The sequence below is a fragment of the Penicillium verrucosum genome (assembly GCF_028828655.1).
Source record: "Penicillium verrucosum strain IBT 35672 chromosome Unknown utg000001l_segment0_segment0, whole genome shotgun sequence".
Taxonomy (NCBI): domain Eukaryota; kingdom Fungi; phylum Ascomycota; class Eurotiomycetes; order Eurotiales; family Aspergillaceae; genus Penicillium; species Penicillium verrucosum.
The window spans coordinates 6,799,607-6,816,966 of NW_026643210.1; the positions used below are offsets into that span (position 1 = coordinate 6,799,607).

Below are 17,360 nucleotides of genomic sequence, written 5' to 3' on the forward strand. Positions count from 1 at the left end.
GGGCTTATTTGAGCGGATGTATCATTGATGTACCATTGAACATATCTGTTCCTCGATTCCAGTCGATAGGAGCTCGTGTCTACAAACGATGATGGTGGTGTTGGGCTTTCCTTTTTCCTTTTTACAACTGTTTATTATGGGTAAAAATTATCAACCAATTTTATTTTGAATTCCCGAGCTTCCGAATTGATGAGGCGACACTGTATGTTGTATGTTGGAGCTTCAGATGAGTTCAGCGTGCTGGTCGGACTCGGATGTCAATATATGTTTCTGTCGGATTCTATTAAAACCACGGGTATTAGTTGTCCTTTTCTGTCGCACCATTCTTACTATGTATTGCATATATTGCTAGTTAGTATATTGTACTCCTGGTCTAGGTCGGAGTGTATTAGACCCCATAATGACTCACACGCAATATTCCAAGATTCTACTCTCTGCTTACTTGGATAAGAAATCACGCTAATGACCTGAGATAGGACATGGCCATATAGTAACTTACAATAATAATCTTGTCGTGGATCTTCAAATCAGATATTGTGAACGAAGAGAATTGCAGATATATATAATTGTCATTCCGTTATACAACTCGAACGTCGGTTCCGAATTCATCACATATTCTGTCAAAATGACCTTCTACCCTAACCAAGCTACATCCGTGATCATTCCGGCCGACTTGGAATTTATTCACACAACTCGCCTGTATCTACGACCGCTGAAGGTGGCCGATGCTGCAGCCATCTTTGAGATCCGACGACGACAAGACGTGGCAGACTGGCTGTAAGATCATCAACTACCACGATATCCCAGGATAGACACTGATCTCTGACTATTTGTAGCTGGCCCAAAGTCCCCCATAAAGACATATCGGAGTCCGAGGCTGTCATTACTAAAAAAACATTCACAACACCGGATGCATCAGGTGCCGTTGGACGGAAGTTCTTCTTCGCCATAATCCGCTCCGAGGATTCAGTACAGAGAGTTATTGGAGCAGTGGGAATCAATGCTCTCAGCCCAGCCCCGTCAGTGGGGTACAATATACACCCTGACTTCTGGGGAAAGGGCTATGCCACTGAGGCAGTTGCTGGTGTGATAGACGCGTGGTGGGAGCTTGACAGAATGGTTCTCGACGGGACTGTATTGGAGTTGGAAAAAGAGAAGTTGTTTGCGGCGTGCAATAGAGCGAACATTGGCAGTGTGAAGGTACTGCAGAAGACTGGGTTTAATATCTACCACGAGCAGTCGATCGAGGGTGATGTGGTTGCACATTTTGAGTTGGAGAAGCCCACAAAATAGCATGACCGACAAAGTACCGACCCACTCAGTGATAGTCTGGCGTTTATCTTGCTGTGCCTTGTTGTGAGTGACATTAAAGTGGGGAATGTGAACATACTCGGGATATCAAGTACTCAATATCCCGGTGAAAGATAACTTTGACGACCGTGCAGCTTTTTGATGCAAGATAATAGCTGGTAGACCCTGACGCTGACTATGATGCCTTTGACATCTCGATTGCATCTTAGGTGCAGTGACGGTAAACATATAATGCTCAATAGCAAATAACAACTGAAAGCCTGAGCATTCACACTGTGCAATCCCCTCCCTTTAATGTATATAATCCATGAAAGATGTTGTTTCTTCATCCTTCGTCAACACCCCGGTCCTTACAGACATCCTCCACATCACAGATCTACACATCTGCATCAACATTTGCCTATCAGTGTTAGATCTCCAACGCAATCATGTGAGCCAATGAACAAAGCTGCCTTTGAGAAGGTAGGATCTCGGGAGCTGAACCGTATATAGGGATCTGACAGGAATCGTCATGGAGTATAGCGGTGGTTCACCACAAGTGAAACGGATGCGCGAAATGGAACCCTCACGAGAAATTGTCCTTAGTGAGATGACACCGTTGGAATTCTACAACGGTATTAGAGAGAGTAAAAATCTCAGGGCAGCAACAGTTCAAATTGTGGGCACCAAACCCCTGGTATCTTGCCGCAATTGTGAAAATTCTATCCGGCCATTCACAGAATGTATAATGCTCCCAAACCTGTCCAATGGTTGTTGCGCAAACTGCCTATGGAAAGACGGTCAAAGGGCGTGCAGCATCACCATTGGTACGCTCTCGAATCCAACGGGTATCCTATGACATTTTATCTAACAGCTATTCTACGAAAGTCCGGCCTAGGAGCCACCCGAAAGTCAATCCCGGCAAGGTGGTTCTCCAAGGAAAGGTGACCAAGCTGAAACAAGAAGTAAGGTATTTTGATCAGACCTTCAAAGTAATCCGGACTGCCATGCTCGATTTTCTCAATGGAAACCCCAATAAAACACAACAATTTCAAATCAATGGTGGGTTGATCTCTCTGAAATCCCATGTTGATGGAGTGTTGGAAGCCATGGAGCGTGTTTCTTTGAAGGAAGAAAACGCAGGAGACGACAAGAAAGATGATGAGGAAGACAACAAGGTGGATGAAGAGTCAGATGAAGAGTCAGATGAAGAGTTAGAGGAAAAGCTAGAGAAGAAGTCAGAGGCAGAGGAGGTGGAAGAAGATGAAGAAGACGAGGAGGAAGACGAGGAGGGAGACGATTGATCAACTATCACGACATGTCAGTTGGAGAAGGAAGCAGTCTTTCAGGTCACCCGCCAGATCCGTGGTCAGGTATCCTTGGTGTAGCGTTTGCTGTATGAGGTCAAAGGAAAAAGAGAAAGAGAACAAGGGAGTGATGTATGGGATGTGATGTTATTTCCAAAGCTTAGTGAGCCCTTACGGCCTGGAGTGGCCGCAACTGATATCCAACGAATCAAGACTATGGAAAGTGCGTCGTAGATAATGGTATATTTCATATATTCTTCATAGTAAACATGGTACTATGGACCTTGATGGATTGTAGCGGATACTTATCGTCGAGGCAGTGAAGTGGTGAATCTAGTCCTTGTGTACTACGCAGGGAGCCCCCTTCTCCTTCTATATGAAAGGTTTTAGGCAAAATAATGCGCCTTGTGTCATACATATACCTAGGTAGAACCACAAGAGATATGCAGCTAATCCCAACAAGGAGATCCAATAAGGAAATTCAACTATGGACTCGATCAAAAGATTATTGAAACAACATGTACTCCGTATATAGAGAGAAATTACCAGATTGTTCTGATGACACTCTTGTAGTATATGTAGGCCCTAATAGCCCTCAGGGGCCACTTGTTTTGTAACATGCATGCGATATGATCAGTCGGGGACATTGGTTTAAGGGCAATTACAGTCCACGGTTGAAGACTTTGTTTAGTCATGGCATCACGTGTAGAATAGATCACGTGGCTGGATGCAGCCAGCTTGACAGAGCCACCTGAGAACGAGTTCAACTAGACCCCCGGCTATCATTATCTGCAACAACAGAGCCGAGGATCTGTGCCTTTCATTGAATATATCTGTCTACTGTCGCTCTTTAGCCACCTTTCCCTTGTCTTTTTACCAAAAGACACGGCTCCTGGTAGCCTCCTCACACCATGGCTCCGCGGGACACCTTCTTCCGCTCGGTGGATATGAGCTTGACCCAGCTCTACATTGCCAACGAGATCGGAAGAGAAGTTGTCAGCGCTTTAGGTGAAGTTGGTCAGGTTCAGTTCCGAGATGTAAGTGACGAAGAATGCTTTGCTTTGATGCTCCCCGCTGACCTCTTTCTAGCTCAACCCGGACACGAACGCTTTCCAAAGAACCTTCACCAAAGAAATCCGTCGCCTGGACAATGTCGAAAGGCAGCTCCGCTATTTTCACAAACAGATGGAAAAGGCCACAATCCCCATGAGATCTTCCTCGGATTTTTCCGATACATTGGCTGCCCCTTTAGCGTCGGAGATCGATGAGTTGGCTGATCGCAGCGAGAGCCTCGAACAGCGGATTGTCTCTCTGAACGATAGCTATGAGACTTTGAAGAAGCGCGAAGTCGAGCTGAGCGAATGGCGATGGGTACTTAGAGAGGCCGGTGGATTCTTCGATCGGGTATGTGGCTTCGAGTATACCAATGACAGACGAGGCTAACTGAATAGGCCCATACACAAACAGAAGACATTCGTCAATCCTTTGACAACGATGAAGCTCCATTGCTCCGCGATGTTGAGCACCATGCCCCTCGTCAAAATGGAGACACCCAGGGCCAGCAGAGCTTCTCGGAAATGAACATTGGATTCGTTGCTGGTGTTATCCCCCGGGATCGCATCGGAGCATTTGAGCGTATCCTTTGGCGCACCCTGCGCGGAAACCTTTACATGAACCAGTCTGAGATCCCGGAGCCCATTATCGACCCGATGACCAACGTGGAAGTCCACAAGAATGTTTTCGTCATCTTCGCTCACGGCAAGAACATCCTTGCCAAGATCCGAAAGATCTCGGAGTCGCTCAACGCATCCTTGTACGGTGTCGATGAGAACAGTGAGTTGAGAAGAGACCAGATTCACGAAGTGAACACCCGCCTCGGCGATGTTGGCAATGTGCTCCGCAACACCAAGAACACCCTTGATGCGGAACTTTCCCAAATTGCTCGCTCGCTCGCCGCGTGGATGATCATTGTCAAGAAGGAGAAGGCCGTTTACGACACCTTGAACAAATTTTCATACGATCAAGCACGGAAGACGCTGATCGCCGAGGCGTGGTGTCCGACAAACTCTCTTGCTCTGATCAAGTCAACCCTTCAGGATGTGAACGACCGCGCAGGCCTCACTGTTCCTACAATTGTCAATCAGATCCGAACCAACAAGACCCCTCCGACTTTTGTCAGGACGAACAAGTTTACCGAAGGGTTCCAAACAATTGTGAATGCTTACGGTATCCCTAAGTATTCGGAAGTCAACCCTGGCCTGTACACGGTTGTCACTTTCCCCTTCTTGTTCGCGGTCATGTTCGGTGATTGTGGTCATGGTGCACTGATGACCATGGCCGCTTCTGCTATGATCTTCTGGGAAAAGAAGCTGGCGCGGACTAAACTGGATGAACTGACATACATGGCATTCTATGGACGATACATCATGTTGATGATGGGCCTGTTCTCGATCTACACCGGTTTTATTTACAACGATATTTTCTCCAAATCTTTCACCATCTTCCCCAGTCAGTGGCAATGGCCCGAGGACATCAAGGCCGGCGAAATGGTCGAGGCGACATTGAAAGAAGGATACCGGTATCCGATTGGTCTGGACTGGAACTGGCACGAGGCGGACAATTCCTTGCTCTTTTCGAACAGTATGAAGATGAAGATGAGTGTTCTCCTTGGATGGTGCCACATGACCTATGCCCTTTGCCTGCAATACGTCAATGGACGGCACTTTAAGTCTAAGGTTGACATTTGGGGCAATTTTGTTCCTGGGTTGCTCTTCTTCCAGTCAATCTTCGGTTACCTTGTCCTCACTATTCTCTACAAGTGGACCGTGAACTGGCAGGAGAAGGGTGTGAACCCCCCCGGTCTCCTGAACATGCTCATCTTCATGTTCCTGAGCCCTGGTACGGTGGAAGAACAACTCTATCCTGGCCAGAGCTCGGTCCAGATTCTCCTTCTCCTTGTCGCTGTGGCACAGGTACCTATCATGCTCTTCCTCAAGCCGTTCTGGCTCCGATATGAACACAACCGTGCTCGTGCCCTGGGTTACCGCGGCCTTGGCGAGAACTCCCGGGTGAGCGCACTTGACGCTGATGGTGACTTGGACGGCGGGCCGGGTCGCGACAGTCTGGCTAGCGATGGGGAAGGCGTGGCTATGCTTTCCCAAGACATCGATGACAGTGAAGAGCACGAGGAATTCGACTTTGGCGACCTCATGATCCACCAAGTCATCCACACTATCGAATTCTGCCTCAACTGTATCTCTCACACTGCCTCCTACCTTCGTCTTTGGGCTCTGTCGCTTGCCCACCAGCAACTCTCGATCGTTCTCTGGACCATGACCATTGGTAGTGCCTTTCAGCAGGAGAACCCGGTGACCCGGGTTATCATGGTTGTTGTCAGCTTCTACCTTTGGTTCGTGCTAACTCTTTGTATTCTGTGTGCGATGGAAGGTACTAGTGCCATGTTGCACTCACTTCGTCTTCACTGGGTTGAGGCGATGAGCAAGCATTTCGTTGGTGAGGGTATTCCTTTCTTGCCTTTCAGCTTCAAGACCCTGTTGGAGGAGGACCCCGTGGACTAGTAGGGGGTTTTTTTTTGGTGTTTTCTTTTTCTACAACGCATGGGATTGTCTCACTCCCTTTCTCCTTTTTTGTATTGTAAAGGGTCTAGAACTATACATTATCTACGGAGTATACAACATACAGTACACCGTACCGACCAGTCCCACCTGTTATTGTTCCATTGATGTAGATCCGTACATATACCCACACCGAACTATCAATTATAGTGTAGATATTCCCCTTATAATATCTCCCCCTTTAATTAGGTACACCAATGACATTACCTAAATCTCACGATCTTTTCAAGTGCGCATGACTACGAGTGGGGTATAGGGAATTTATTCTTCCGTTGCTGATCCCGAGGCCGAGTCAGGCAAGGAATAGACCGGGAGGAATCTAGACCATTGGACAACGCATCTTGGATTTTTATCTTTGAACATACTAGTATGGGAGATATAGCGAATTGGAAAGAGTCTGGGGATCTACGTGGGTTATCTCTAAAATATCCAAATATCTGCAACAATCAACAAATGATATTTGATAGGGAAGGTCTATAGTTAAAAGAGACGGGCGTTCCCGGCAAGGGGAAACCGAGGAGGGTCCGGGCAGGTCACGCGGGGCAAAATGACGAAAACGGGGGGTCTGAGGTCACTCCCCATACTCCCGTACTCTCTCCCTCTTGTACTTCTACCCGGTTTGATCCTCTCTCCTCTCAACTATTTTTTCTTGTTTCAATATTGCCACTTTCTACTACTTAACCTACTCTTCATTTGGATCTCAATTGCTATATCTTTCAATCTTCATACCATAAATCCTCCCAACAATACCTCAAAATGGCTACAGCACCCCCCGTTGGAGCGGAGAACATCAACACTGATATCGTCACACTTTCCCGCTTCTTTACAGAAGAACAGATTAAATACCCTGAAGCCTCGGGTGACTTCACTCTCCTGTGCCATGCCCTCCAATTCTCCTTCAAGTCAATTGCCTACTATATCCGTCGTGCCTCCTTGATCAACCTTACCGGACTGGCTGGTTCCTCAAACATAACCGGTGATGACCAGAAGAAGCTGGACGTGATTGGAAATGACATCTTCATCTCTGCAATGCGTGGCTCTGGCAAGTGCCGTATTATCGTCTCAGAAGAAGAAGAGGAAGTGATCCGGTTCGACGAGCACCCCAATGCTCGTTACGCTGTCGTCTGCGATCCCATTGACGGTTCCTCCAACCTGGACGCCGGTGTGTCTGTCGGCACCATCTTCGGTATCTTCCAGCTCCCCGACGAGGTCCTGGGTCCCAACAAGACTGTCGGCCCAGAGGACCTGCTCCACCCGGGTACCAGCCTGGTGGCGTCTGGCTTTACCATGTACGGCGCCTCAGCGCAGCTCGTTATCACGATGCGTGGTGGCGGTGTCAACGGCTTCACGCTCGAGAACTCGCTGGGAGAGTTCATCCTCACCCACCCCAACATGAAACTGCCTCCAGCGCGCTCCATCTACTCCGTCAACGAGGGTAACAGCCAGTACTGGGATGAGTGGTGCAACGCCTACTTCCACAGCCTCAAGTACCCCGAAAACGGCGGCAAGCCTTACAGTGCCCGTTACATTGGTAGCATGGTTGCCGATGCCTACCGTACTCTGTTGTACGGTGGTATCTTCGCCTACCCGGCCGACTCGAAGAGCCCCAAGGGCAAGCTTCGTATTTTGTACGAATGTGCGCCCATGGCTATGGTCTTCGAGAACGCAGGTGGCCTTGCTGTCAACTCACGCATGGAGCGGTTGATGGAGGTTGTCCCTGAGCACATTCACGATAAGAGTGGTGTCTTCCTTGGCTCCAAGGACGAAGTCCAGAAGGTCATTGATATGTACAACAAGTACAAGAAATAAGCGTCTCGCTGAGGTGTTTTTTCTTCTTCTTTCTTTCTGGATGCTTGTTTCCCCCGGCATATTCCCTATTAAAACTATTTATTCATCCATCTCATTCTTGGACATGATGATTTAACTGGTCGGGGTTTACATTTTGGTTACCCGACCTCTGCCTCGTTGCAGTCTTGTTGTTTTCAGCGCTTTACGATACTTATACCCGCCATAGATCGGGACTAAAAATAAAAGAAAAGAAAATCTTTAAACTGTACTGTTCTTTAGTGATACCAATTACTCGTATACTCTGTGGCTCAAACGCCACTAGATCGGGTTCCACAGACAATCTGGCCATGCAGTTAAAGCTAACATCTACCACAGACCCTGCAGCAACACCGGCTTTCTTCAAGTGAAACATAAGACTCACGCATTTATTTCCCCAACGAATCAGAACCGAGTTTGGAAATTGCTTGATGCGATTTTGGTGATAGCGTCAGTCTTTACCGGCAAATTCAATGACTCCTCATTCGAGCGGTCGATGGCGTGCTCCGAATCAGCCCTATAATAGTCCAAAGCTCCCAAGAGAGAAAAATAAAAGAAGTAATCCCAGAAAACCGGTGGTGTCATATCCCCATACCCCCACCGGCCAGTGTTGTTGTTAGAGGTAGATATTCAATCATGTCTTCTCTACCAATTGAGAAAGCCCCGTGGACAGTGGAAGCCGAGGAAAACCCCACGAAATCAGAGAACCCGGCTGGCTCTGAGCCCGCACGCCAGAAATGGTATGAGTGGTTTGCGCCGACAGATACCCCCGCCGAGCGGCGACTGATTCTCAAGCTCGATGGACTGATCATCGTCTTCGTCTTCCTGGCGCACTGGGCAAAGGTCTTGGATTCTTCAGCTACAAGTACAGCTTATGTGTCTGGCATGAAGGAAGATTTGAAGCTTTATGGGAACCAATTGAATTATCTCCAAACGGTCTACATGTATGTCAATCCGACGGGTTGGTGATGGTGCCTGGGAAGTAGGATTTGAGGGTTAATGCTAACTTGGTATAGGGTTGGTTTTATCACCATGCAGATTCCTCTAACTTTGTTGGTTCGTTGTCATTTATAATCCATCCCATGGAGATACGGATTTGCTGACTGCTTTTCATAGATGACTCGTTGTCCCGTGAACTATTTCCTGCCTGCCGCCGATCTATTCTGGGGTGTCTTCACCCTGGCGCAGTACAGGGCCAACAATGTCACCCAGCTCTACGCTCTTCGCTTCTTCGTCGGTGCTCTCGGCGGCTTCTTCTTCCCTGCCGTGCAATGGTACCTGGGCAGTTGGTACAAGCGCTCGGAATTGTCCCGTCGAGGTGCGATCTTCTTCATTGCCTCCCAAGTCGGCAGCATGAGCTCGGGGTATATTCAAGCGGGGGCTTATGCCAGGCTTGATGGTCGGTATGGGATTGAAGGGTGGAGATGGCTGTACATCATTTGTGGGTGTATCACAGGAACAAAAAAAGAGACACAGACTAACGACATCAGGCTTTGCATGCACAATCCCCATAGCATTCCTAGGCCTATGCGTCCTCCCCAGCACACCCGACAAATGCAAATCTCGCTTCCTCAGCGCCGATGAAGTCCGCCTCGCGCAAGACCGCATGGCATCCGAGAACCGCGAAGCCCGCCAACCCTTCACCAGGTCGAGGGTTCTCCTGATTCTGAAAGGCTGGCGGCTGTGGGTTCTAGTCGCCTTTGCATTCTTTTTCTCGCAGGCAGATGGTGTATCCTCGAACAGCGGCTTGCCGATCTGGCTCAAGGAGGAGGGATACTCGGTTGAGAGCATCAACACGATCACGACAGTCTCGCCGGCGGTCACCATTGTGGCTTCTGTGATCTGTGGGGTTCTCTCTGATGTGTACGATGCGAAGGCTAGCTTGATTGCTGCCACTGCTGTGCTGAATATCTTTGCTTGCATTGTACTAGCTATCTGGAATGTCCCTGTTGGACTGAAGTTCTTTGCATTCTTCTTGTCTGGTACGGCTGATGGTATTGCGGCTATTATCTATGCCTGGGCAAATGAGATTTGTGCTCATAGTGCTGAGGAGCGTGCTATTGTCATCAGTGCGATGAATACTATTGGTAATACTTTTGGGGCTTGGGTGCCGCTTTTGTGAGTGTGGTGCAACATACTGATGTCGGACTTTATACTAACTAACCTGTTTTTTGTTTAGTGTGTGGAAGACTGTTGATGCTCCGAGGTACCTTATTGGGTATAACTGGACTATTGCGCTTGATGTGTGCATGCTAGCTATGCTGGCTGTTCTGTATCAATTTTGGGCCCGTGAAAAGAAGCAATCTCATGCGTAGATGGGTATAAAACGTAGATTGATGTTATTTAATGATTAAATTCTGACCTTTTGTTCCCTGTTGTATATTGCAGCCTATAAATGTATGTTGTATGGTTCATGCTGCCCCGGGCGCGGTGGCACATGACATAAGCAGAACTCGCGTATGGCAACGCTAGTCCCAATGTGAGTTAGCTCCGGCTGAAGGTGATTCCGCGCCGTTGGAGCTTGAAAAAAGTACAAATTTCTGTTTTCACTCTTTTCTCTTCCATCATCCTACGCTCATCTTCAGCATGGTTAATGTTTCCAATGCAAATGGAGACTTGAGGTCGATTGATCTCTGGCCTTGAGCCAATCATAACTCTTGACACAATGTGTTTATCACTAACCAACAGCCGCTCTGCAGGATCTGCGACGATGGTAAGATTTTGTCCGCTCCATTCTCCAACACACATCCACGCACCTCCCAACATGATGATACCTTTAACCAAATACAAACTAGAGTCTTTGACCCCAAGGGGAATGAAACTTATGTTATTGCACGTCAGGCTGATCTCACATCATTGCTTTGAACTATCACACAAACTTTGACTTGGACTGCGCTAACTTGCCTTTCCAGAAATGATAGTACACATCTATCTCATCGATTGCAGATACCACCCCCACAACAAGCGCAGATGGTGAGTTACCTTTGTCTCTTTATTCTACCCTCTACACCTTATACCTATACCATGATGAACGCGATGTGTATGAAAATACGCTGGAAATTACCGTCTCAGACCTTCGGGTCGGTGATGATACAAATGGCTATTTCTGATCTTTACCTTACCTCAAACATTTGCATGAAAATTCTTTTCAGACCACAAGCTAATGTTTCGAAGACCCATTAGGTTACTGCGCTATTGGCTCAAATGGTAAGCCTAAAGCACTTTCCCTACGAGAATTTGTCGAAGATGAAACGGCACTGGGCTCCGACGGCGTTTTAAGTAATGTCCGGTCATGATTGGAGATGCCCTTTTTGCGGCAGGCCTAGAAAACCTCGCCCACTGAGACATCATATATTCATCAACTTGTGAGATGGTTGCGTGACACAGTCACTAACCCTTTTTTGAATAGAAGCCTATTTGCTTGTGACCGATTTGAGACCCAACTGTAACTGTAGAAGGTATGCAACTGAGTCTTGTTTATTTCTTGCCTGCCCTACCTTCTATGATGATACCCTTTAGATGACGAGTCTGATTCGAGTTTTCGATGCTGACACAATCTTTTTAATAACCATTCATGCCTTTCTGACATCCATTCCCACACAATATTTCACTCATCAAATTTCCTTGGCTAGTGCTAATGATTCTTTGAAGACAGATTTTTTTTTTACAAAACATAGCTTACAAGAAAGTTCTCTTGTCTTGATTGTGGGTGTATGTACACCTTATCTCTTTTCCCTTCCCGACTTTACATGATGAAACGACACAAAAAGACAAGCATATGTCCTAGTCAGCTTGCTGGCGAAGACGATAAACTGTCATGCCTGATCAATTCACGAGTCTCATACATTGCTACAATGTCTATTCAGTACTCGACGCTGATGAGATTTCGAACAGAAACGATTGAGCGAACTAATAATTGCAGACACCATGTTAGTTGGTGATCTGCTTTATTCCTTTCTGTAAGTTTTTGACTTTGTTTCTTTCCTGCCTTATCCTTTTTATGATGATTCACTTCAATTTATCACGACGGTCAACGTAAGGATTTAACATTGACGACCATCGCCTGTGACAAGGCTTTATCTGAAATCCATCCATACACATATTGTTTCTTGCCATCGCTTGTTAGTCTTGATACTAATATCGATTTCAGAACAGTTTCCAAAGATGTCGGAAGCCGTCTTGGGTCTTGGGTCTTCGGTTGATGCATTTGGTAGATAGCAGTCGGCAGTAGTTAGGAGTTTAAAATACCCCAATACCCAAATACCCAATAAACTACCCATTATATTTCAAAAGAACCTCTGATCCTTGCTTAAGATGTATCGAACTATTTATCTTTTTTTAGATATTTTCTACCCTATAAACACACCCCTGCATACTCTAGTCATACAACATAGGTAAGATAAACCCTCCCCCCCAATAATCCTCTTGTGGTTTGTTGTTTCATTGCGGGGACAACAGGGTACAGGGGTCACTGGGCCTCTCATAACGATAGGCGCCGAGCTTGGGCCCCGGATGTGATGAGAACCTCAGCAGGTGCATAACAATCCCCGCTTCGGACAGGCTCATTTGTTCTCGATCAAATTCTTCTTTTTTCTGTTCCAAATATAGATTTCCTTCTACAATGGGCGCACCGTCCATCTGCCTCTGCCGTACGGAGTACTACTCCGTATGGGCCAGACTATCGTTTCCCCCCTCAACCTTGCCCTCCCGCAGTTGCAAAGAATAGAAAAAATAAAAATTAGTGTCTCGTCTGTTTCGAGCCAATAGCTTTTTCTCTGTTCTGTTGGGCCATCCTCTTCCATTCCAGGTGGCCATGGCTTCGGATCGGGCCTCCTAAATGGATGCACAGCCCAGTATGAATAGGTGCGACCCAGCTTATTCTCGGGCATTTTCTATACCCACGATACTGATGCTCTTCTAGCTGGTTGGGTTCAAATCATGCAGGTGTCGAGCAGCCATTGAGTAATCATTATCCGGGCTGGTCATCGACAGCTGCGAGTCCCAGCAATCAACCATCACCAGGTCGTCGAGAACATGCTGCACAGCCGCCATTGTTGACAACAGCACTGAGCGGTCCTCAATATCAGAGTCTTGGGTCTGGTCTTGGGCTAACACCGACGCCTATATCATCAACCTCGCTGTCGAGCCCATTTACTCACGGTCTATCGTCTGTTGTGCCATCGCCGATTAACGGTAGATCCGTTTCGTCGTCTTCCATGGCGTCTAGGAATGCATACAATGTTCCTTATAATCCCCAGGACTGGGGGCCTCCGGGCAGGCCCCAGGCGCAGGCCCCGTATCTTCAGCCAGGCACTATGCATCGCGTGACGCCGCAAAGAAATAATCCGGGTGAGTCTTGCTCACAGTTCATGCCTGCAGACCTGTGGTATCCCAAGACCAGCTCTGAATTGATATTGATTTTTTGGTAGATGTGTCGCTGTCAGCACCTCCTCCACCATACTCACCTCCCAGCAACCAAAATCAAATGTCCCGGGACTTTTCTGGTCATACAAATCCCAATTTTGCCGGAACGCCTTCCCCACCTGACAACAGGGAGGGCGCGTTTGAGATGCCTGTCCAGTATCAAAGACGATCAAACCGGCCTCGGCCACTATCTATGGCTTACCCGTCTGACTCTGGGCGTCAATCGCTACCTCCTCCGCCTCCCCCACAGGGACATCCAGCGAGTAGATCTGTTTCTCAAGGTCGAGTGGAGTACCATGGCATGCCCTATAACGACCAAGCTACACCATATAATGCTGCACCTAGCCACAGGCCTCGGCTCGCACAATATGACCAGGCGCAACCCTCACCTGGATTTAATGAGCATATGGCTGCAACACCTGCTCACTTCGACTTCGACACACCCTCCCGGGCACCTGGATCCCGAAGAGCCGCATCTGCCGGGGCGGTGGTAAGCAGTGCGGGATCATCAAGGGCAACGAGTCAGTCGCGAAATCGATCGCCGTCAAATAGTAACTGGGAGCCCGGGATGCCACTTCCGCCACCACCTCCTGGGCCTCCTCCCGCTGCGAGGTCCGTCAGTGTGAGTGGCTCGTCGGAATCATCATCTATGAGAACGACCCCGAGCTCCAACAGGACGACAAGAAGAGGACCTCCCGTGCTAGGAACAGGACTGGGAAGCATCCCGCCTACACCGGCTGACTGGATAGACGAGGGATATTTGAACAGTCGACCAGCGGAGACTTTACATGTTGACACGGCAAAAGCGGCCGAAGCACCAGAGCCGATGGATGGAGATCCACACGATTCATCTAATCAAAGAACCCCTGGTAGTGGCGGTCTTTTCCGCAGCTCAGCAGTCCGTGATCCAAGTGCCAAGGGCATTCGTGAAAGGCGAATTGAACGACGAAACCGACAAAGCCAGGTCTTCGAACCCCCGAGTGCGATATCGGCAAATGGTAATCCTTGGGCCGACGCGCTCGAGCAGATCAAACCATCGAACCTGATTCTACCAGACCAGACCAATAGCCCGGATCAAGATCGGCATCCGACGTCGGGCAAGTACAATCAAACCCCTGGTAGTACCCGCAGCATTAAATCAGAGGGACAATATATTGCCTCACGGCCTCGAGCATCATCCAGCGCTGTCCTTCCAGAGAAATCACCCTACCGGACTCCCAGACAACACCCCAGCTCTGCTGGTCCCTCCGCTGCATTTGCGCATACGCCTCCCTTTTCGCCAAATCCAAATGGAGTGGGCTCGTCACCATACCCCAAAGAAGCCAGCCAACCAGTACCGCCAAAGGCACTACCAACTCCGCCTCTGAACTCAGCAAAAGAGGCCCGGCCACGCTCACGCTCCCGTGCACCCTCCCAAGGACCAGAAACCCGTCCACTCTCTCATATTCTCCACATGCCTAACGATGCAGTGTCGATAATGAAACCTTTATCGCCACGCCGAACGCCAGGACAGCAAACGACGCAGGTGTCGATGGAATCGATCCTTCGACAGGATCCTGCTTTCCTACAGGATGCGATTCAAAGACACAAGACGTTTATTGATAAAGAAGCCAGCGCCGAGGATGATACCGAAGCACTCAAGATTTTTGCGGACTATATGCTTGCCGAATCTCAGATCCGGCGCCAGCGGTACTCCACGGTCTGGGAATCTTTCCAAGTAGACGATGTGCGCCGCAATCTCTTCGAGTTGCCGGTCAAGCAACCGCCGAAGCTTAAGCCCCAGCCAAAGCTAGATATCCCACAAAACCGAGCAGGTCGACCGGAGTCTGCGTGGTGGAATAACTATCAACCTTGCCTGTCGCCGATTGCCAGTCTCAACATGAGTAACGACGAGAGCTCTCGAGGCCGTGCGCCAAGTCGCTGGTGGGAGTCGGCAACTGGTTCTAGCGGGGAGGGGGCCGAGAGAAGGGTTCAACGATCCAAGCGAGAGTCGAAGTACATGGGGTTGCCTCGGGAGGCCATGCATGGGGACCAGGAGTTAACTCCTTCTCAGCCCAAAGATGTGAGCATGAACTATGGGAGTACGGAATATGGCTCTGATGAGTACCCGCCTGAGAAAGTCGGGTGGCATGAAGGGTCTCCTGCGAATTCCACGGGGACCGGATATCGCTACGAAAGCCGCAATCTAGACATCTCGCGGTTGATCACCCTGCCTCCGCCTTATCCCCGCCACCATCCCGCTGTGAATAACAGCCATCCTGACTTGGTTACTCATCGAACCACAGTCCGGTCAATTACTGATCTCGCGGAGATCAAGACAACCAGACATCGGTATAAGGCTGACGTTGAGCGAATGCTTCAAGAGCACCAGCAACAAGTCGACGAGGGTCACCGCCACTTCAGATCGAACATCCAAAGCCAGATCCAAGAAGGCAGTCTCACCTTTGCGGAAGCAGCGGAGGCCGAGGCAGCGATGATTGCCGAGGAGAACGAGCGGGAAAGGGCAATGGTCAAACGTCAGCTAGACACGTACCAAGAAACAGTACTCAAACCAATGCACGCCATTCTCGTCGATAGAATCAGCCGAGCAACAGCCTGCATCGACCAGCTGAGCAGCATGCTCTCAGACGATGCGCAGAGCGGGACACCAGATCAAACACAGGAAGAAGGCGACGAAAAGCCCGAGCTCCTCGAGAAACTGACGCAACTAAAATGGCTCTTCGAAGCCCGCGAACAGCTGCACCGCGAGTCGTTCGACCTAATCAGCGACCGCGACGACAAATACAAAGCCGTCGCCCTGCTCCCGTACAAACAAACGAAACACGAAGATAAGCTACGAGAGACGCAAGCATTTTTCACGCAAGACGCACTGGACCGCCGCGTCCAGTACGAAAACGAGGCGCTAACCCGACTCGAGACGTTCCTGGATGTCATTGAGCAGAACGTCATGCGAGGCGTCGAGGTACAGCTCTCTGCATTCTGGGATATCGCCCCGTCCCTCCTGGCTCTTGTGCAGCAGGCGCCTGAGAACCTGCGCGGCTTCCAGGTGCAGATACCCGCGGACGAATACGAGGAAAATCCGAGCTACTATGAGCATCCACTGCAGTATCTGTATACGTTGCTTTCGCATGCGGAGAAATCGAGCTACCAGTTCATTGAGTCGCAGACGAATCTGCTGTGTCTTTTACATGAGGTGCGGTCTGCTGTTATGCGGGCTAGTCGGAAGCTTGTTGAGGCGCAGCGGATTAAGCGTGGGGAGGCGGAGGAGGATGTTCGTCGTGAGATGCAGGAGTCTCGTGCTGATGAAGAACTGACCCTTACCACTGATCTTAAGGATAAGGTTGCTACTGTTGAGGGTCAGTGGACTGAGGCACTAGGAAGTCAGATCGAGGAATTGAGAGAACGGGTGAAGGAACAGCTTATGAATGAAAATGGTTGGGAGGAATTGGAACAATTGGAGGAATAGAAGAGTGGTTTTTTGTGATTTTATTTCTTTTTTGCTATGTACTTGGCAGCGTGATATCCCCATTCGTTCGTTATAGATCGAGTGATGCGAGGCAGTGGCCTGCGACACTTGAGTTTTTGGTCTCCTTTAGGGATGTGAGTGTTGAATATATATGTAAACACATATTTCAACTAATAAAAGGACTTAATTTGTCAATTGGCGTGAAATCCCCAATAATATGGGAATATGGCTGGTGGTGAAGAAGAGTAGAGAAAGTCGCTAGCGTTATCCACAGTCACGTGCACCTTCTAGAGTCTTCCGCCGTCCTTCAAATAGCTCTTTTTCCCCTCGACTCTCCTTTCTTTTATTTCACCTCCAGAGTCCTTGATGTCCTTGATGTTCTGGACTTGATTACACCAACTGTAAGTTTCAATT

At 48.7% G+C, this 17,360-nt stretch overlaps 6 protein-coding genes across 6 annotated transcripts; all 6 read left to right on the forward strand.

The window, feature by feature from the left end:
- Positions 1–625: 625 nt before the first annotated feature.
- Positions 626–1,293, forward strand: N7516_002525 (GNAT family N-acetyltransferase; the record flags this gene model as incomplete). Its single annotated transcript, XM_057215245.1, has 2 exons — positions 626–777; positions 837–1,293. The coding sequence occupies 2 exons, from the start codon at positions 626–628 to the stop codon at positions 1,291–1,293; spliced, it is 609 nt and encodes a 202-aa protein (XP_057077128.1).
- A 738-nt stretch (positions 1,294–2,031) lies between these two features.
- On the forward strand, positions 2,032–2,594 carry N7516_002526 (uncharacterized protein; the record flags this gene model as incomplete). The annotated part of the gene is made up of 2 exons (XM_057215246.1): positions 2,032–2,117; positions 2,165–2,594. The coding sequence occupies 2 exons, from the start codon at positions 2,032–2,034 to the stop codon at positions 2,592–2,594; spliced, it is 516 nt and encodes a 171-aa protein (XP_057077129.1).
- Positions 2,595–3,455: 861 nt separating this feature from the next.
- Positions 3,456–6,175, forward strand: N7516_002527 (H(+)-transporting V0 sector ATPase subunit a; the record flags this gene model as incomplete). The annotated part of the gene is made up of 3 exons (XM_057215247.1): positions 3,456–3,634; positions 3,687–4,001; positions 4,049–6,175. The coding sequence occupies exons 1-3, from the start codon at positions 3,509–3,511 to the stop codon at positions 6,173–6,175; spliced, it is 2,568 nt and encodes an 855-aa protein (XP_057077130.1). The 5' UTR covers positions 3,456–3,508.
- An 813-nt stretch (positions 6,176–6,988) lies between these two features.
- Positions 6,989–8,041, forward strand: fbp1 (fructose 1,6-bisphosphate 1-phosphatase; the record flags this gene model as incomplete). Its single annotated transcript, XM_057215248.1, has 1 exon — positions 6,989–8,041. One exon carries the CDS (start codon positions 6,989–6,991, stop codon positions 8,039–8,041), a length of 1,053 nt encoding a protein of 350 aa, XP_057077131.1.
- Positions 8,042–8,692: 651 nt separating this feature from the next.
- N7516_002529 (Major facilitator superfamily domain general substrate transporter) lies at positions 8,693–10,371 on the forward strand (the record flags this gene model as incomplete). Its single annotated transcript, XM_057215249.1, has 5 exons — positions 8,693–9,000; positions 9,073–9,112; positions 9,173–9,497; positions 9,547–10,174; positions 10,236–10,371. 5 exons carry the CDS (start codon positions 8,693–8,695, stop codon positions 10,369–10,371), a joined length of 1,437 nt encoding a protein of 478 aa, XP_057077132.1.
- A 2,419-nt stretch (positions 10,372–12,790) lies between these two features.
- N7516_002530 (uncharacterized protein) lies at positions 12,791–16,946 on the forward strand (the record flags this gene model as incomplete). The annotated part of the gene is made up of 3 exons (XM_057215250.1): positions 12,791–12,919; positions 12,978–13,405; positions 13,486–16,946. The coding sequence occupies exons 1-3, from the start codon at positions 12,894–12,896 to the stop codon at positions 16,944–16,946; spliced, it is 3,915 nt and encodes a 1,304-aa protein (XP_057077133.1). The 5' UTR covers positions 12,791–12,893.
- Between the last annotated feature and the right edge of the window lie 414 nt (positions 16,947–17,360).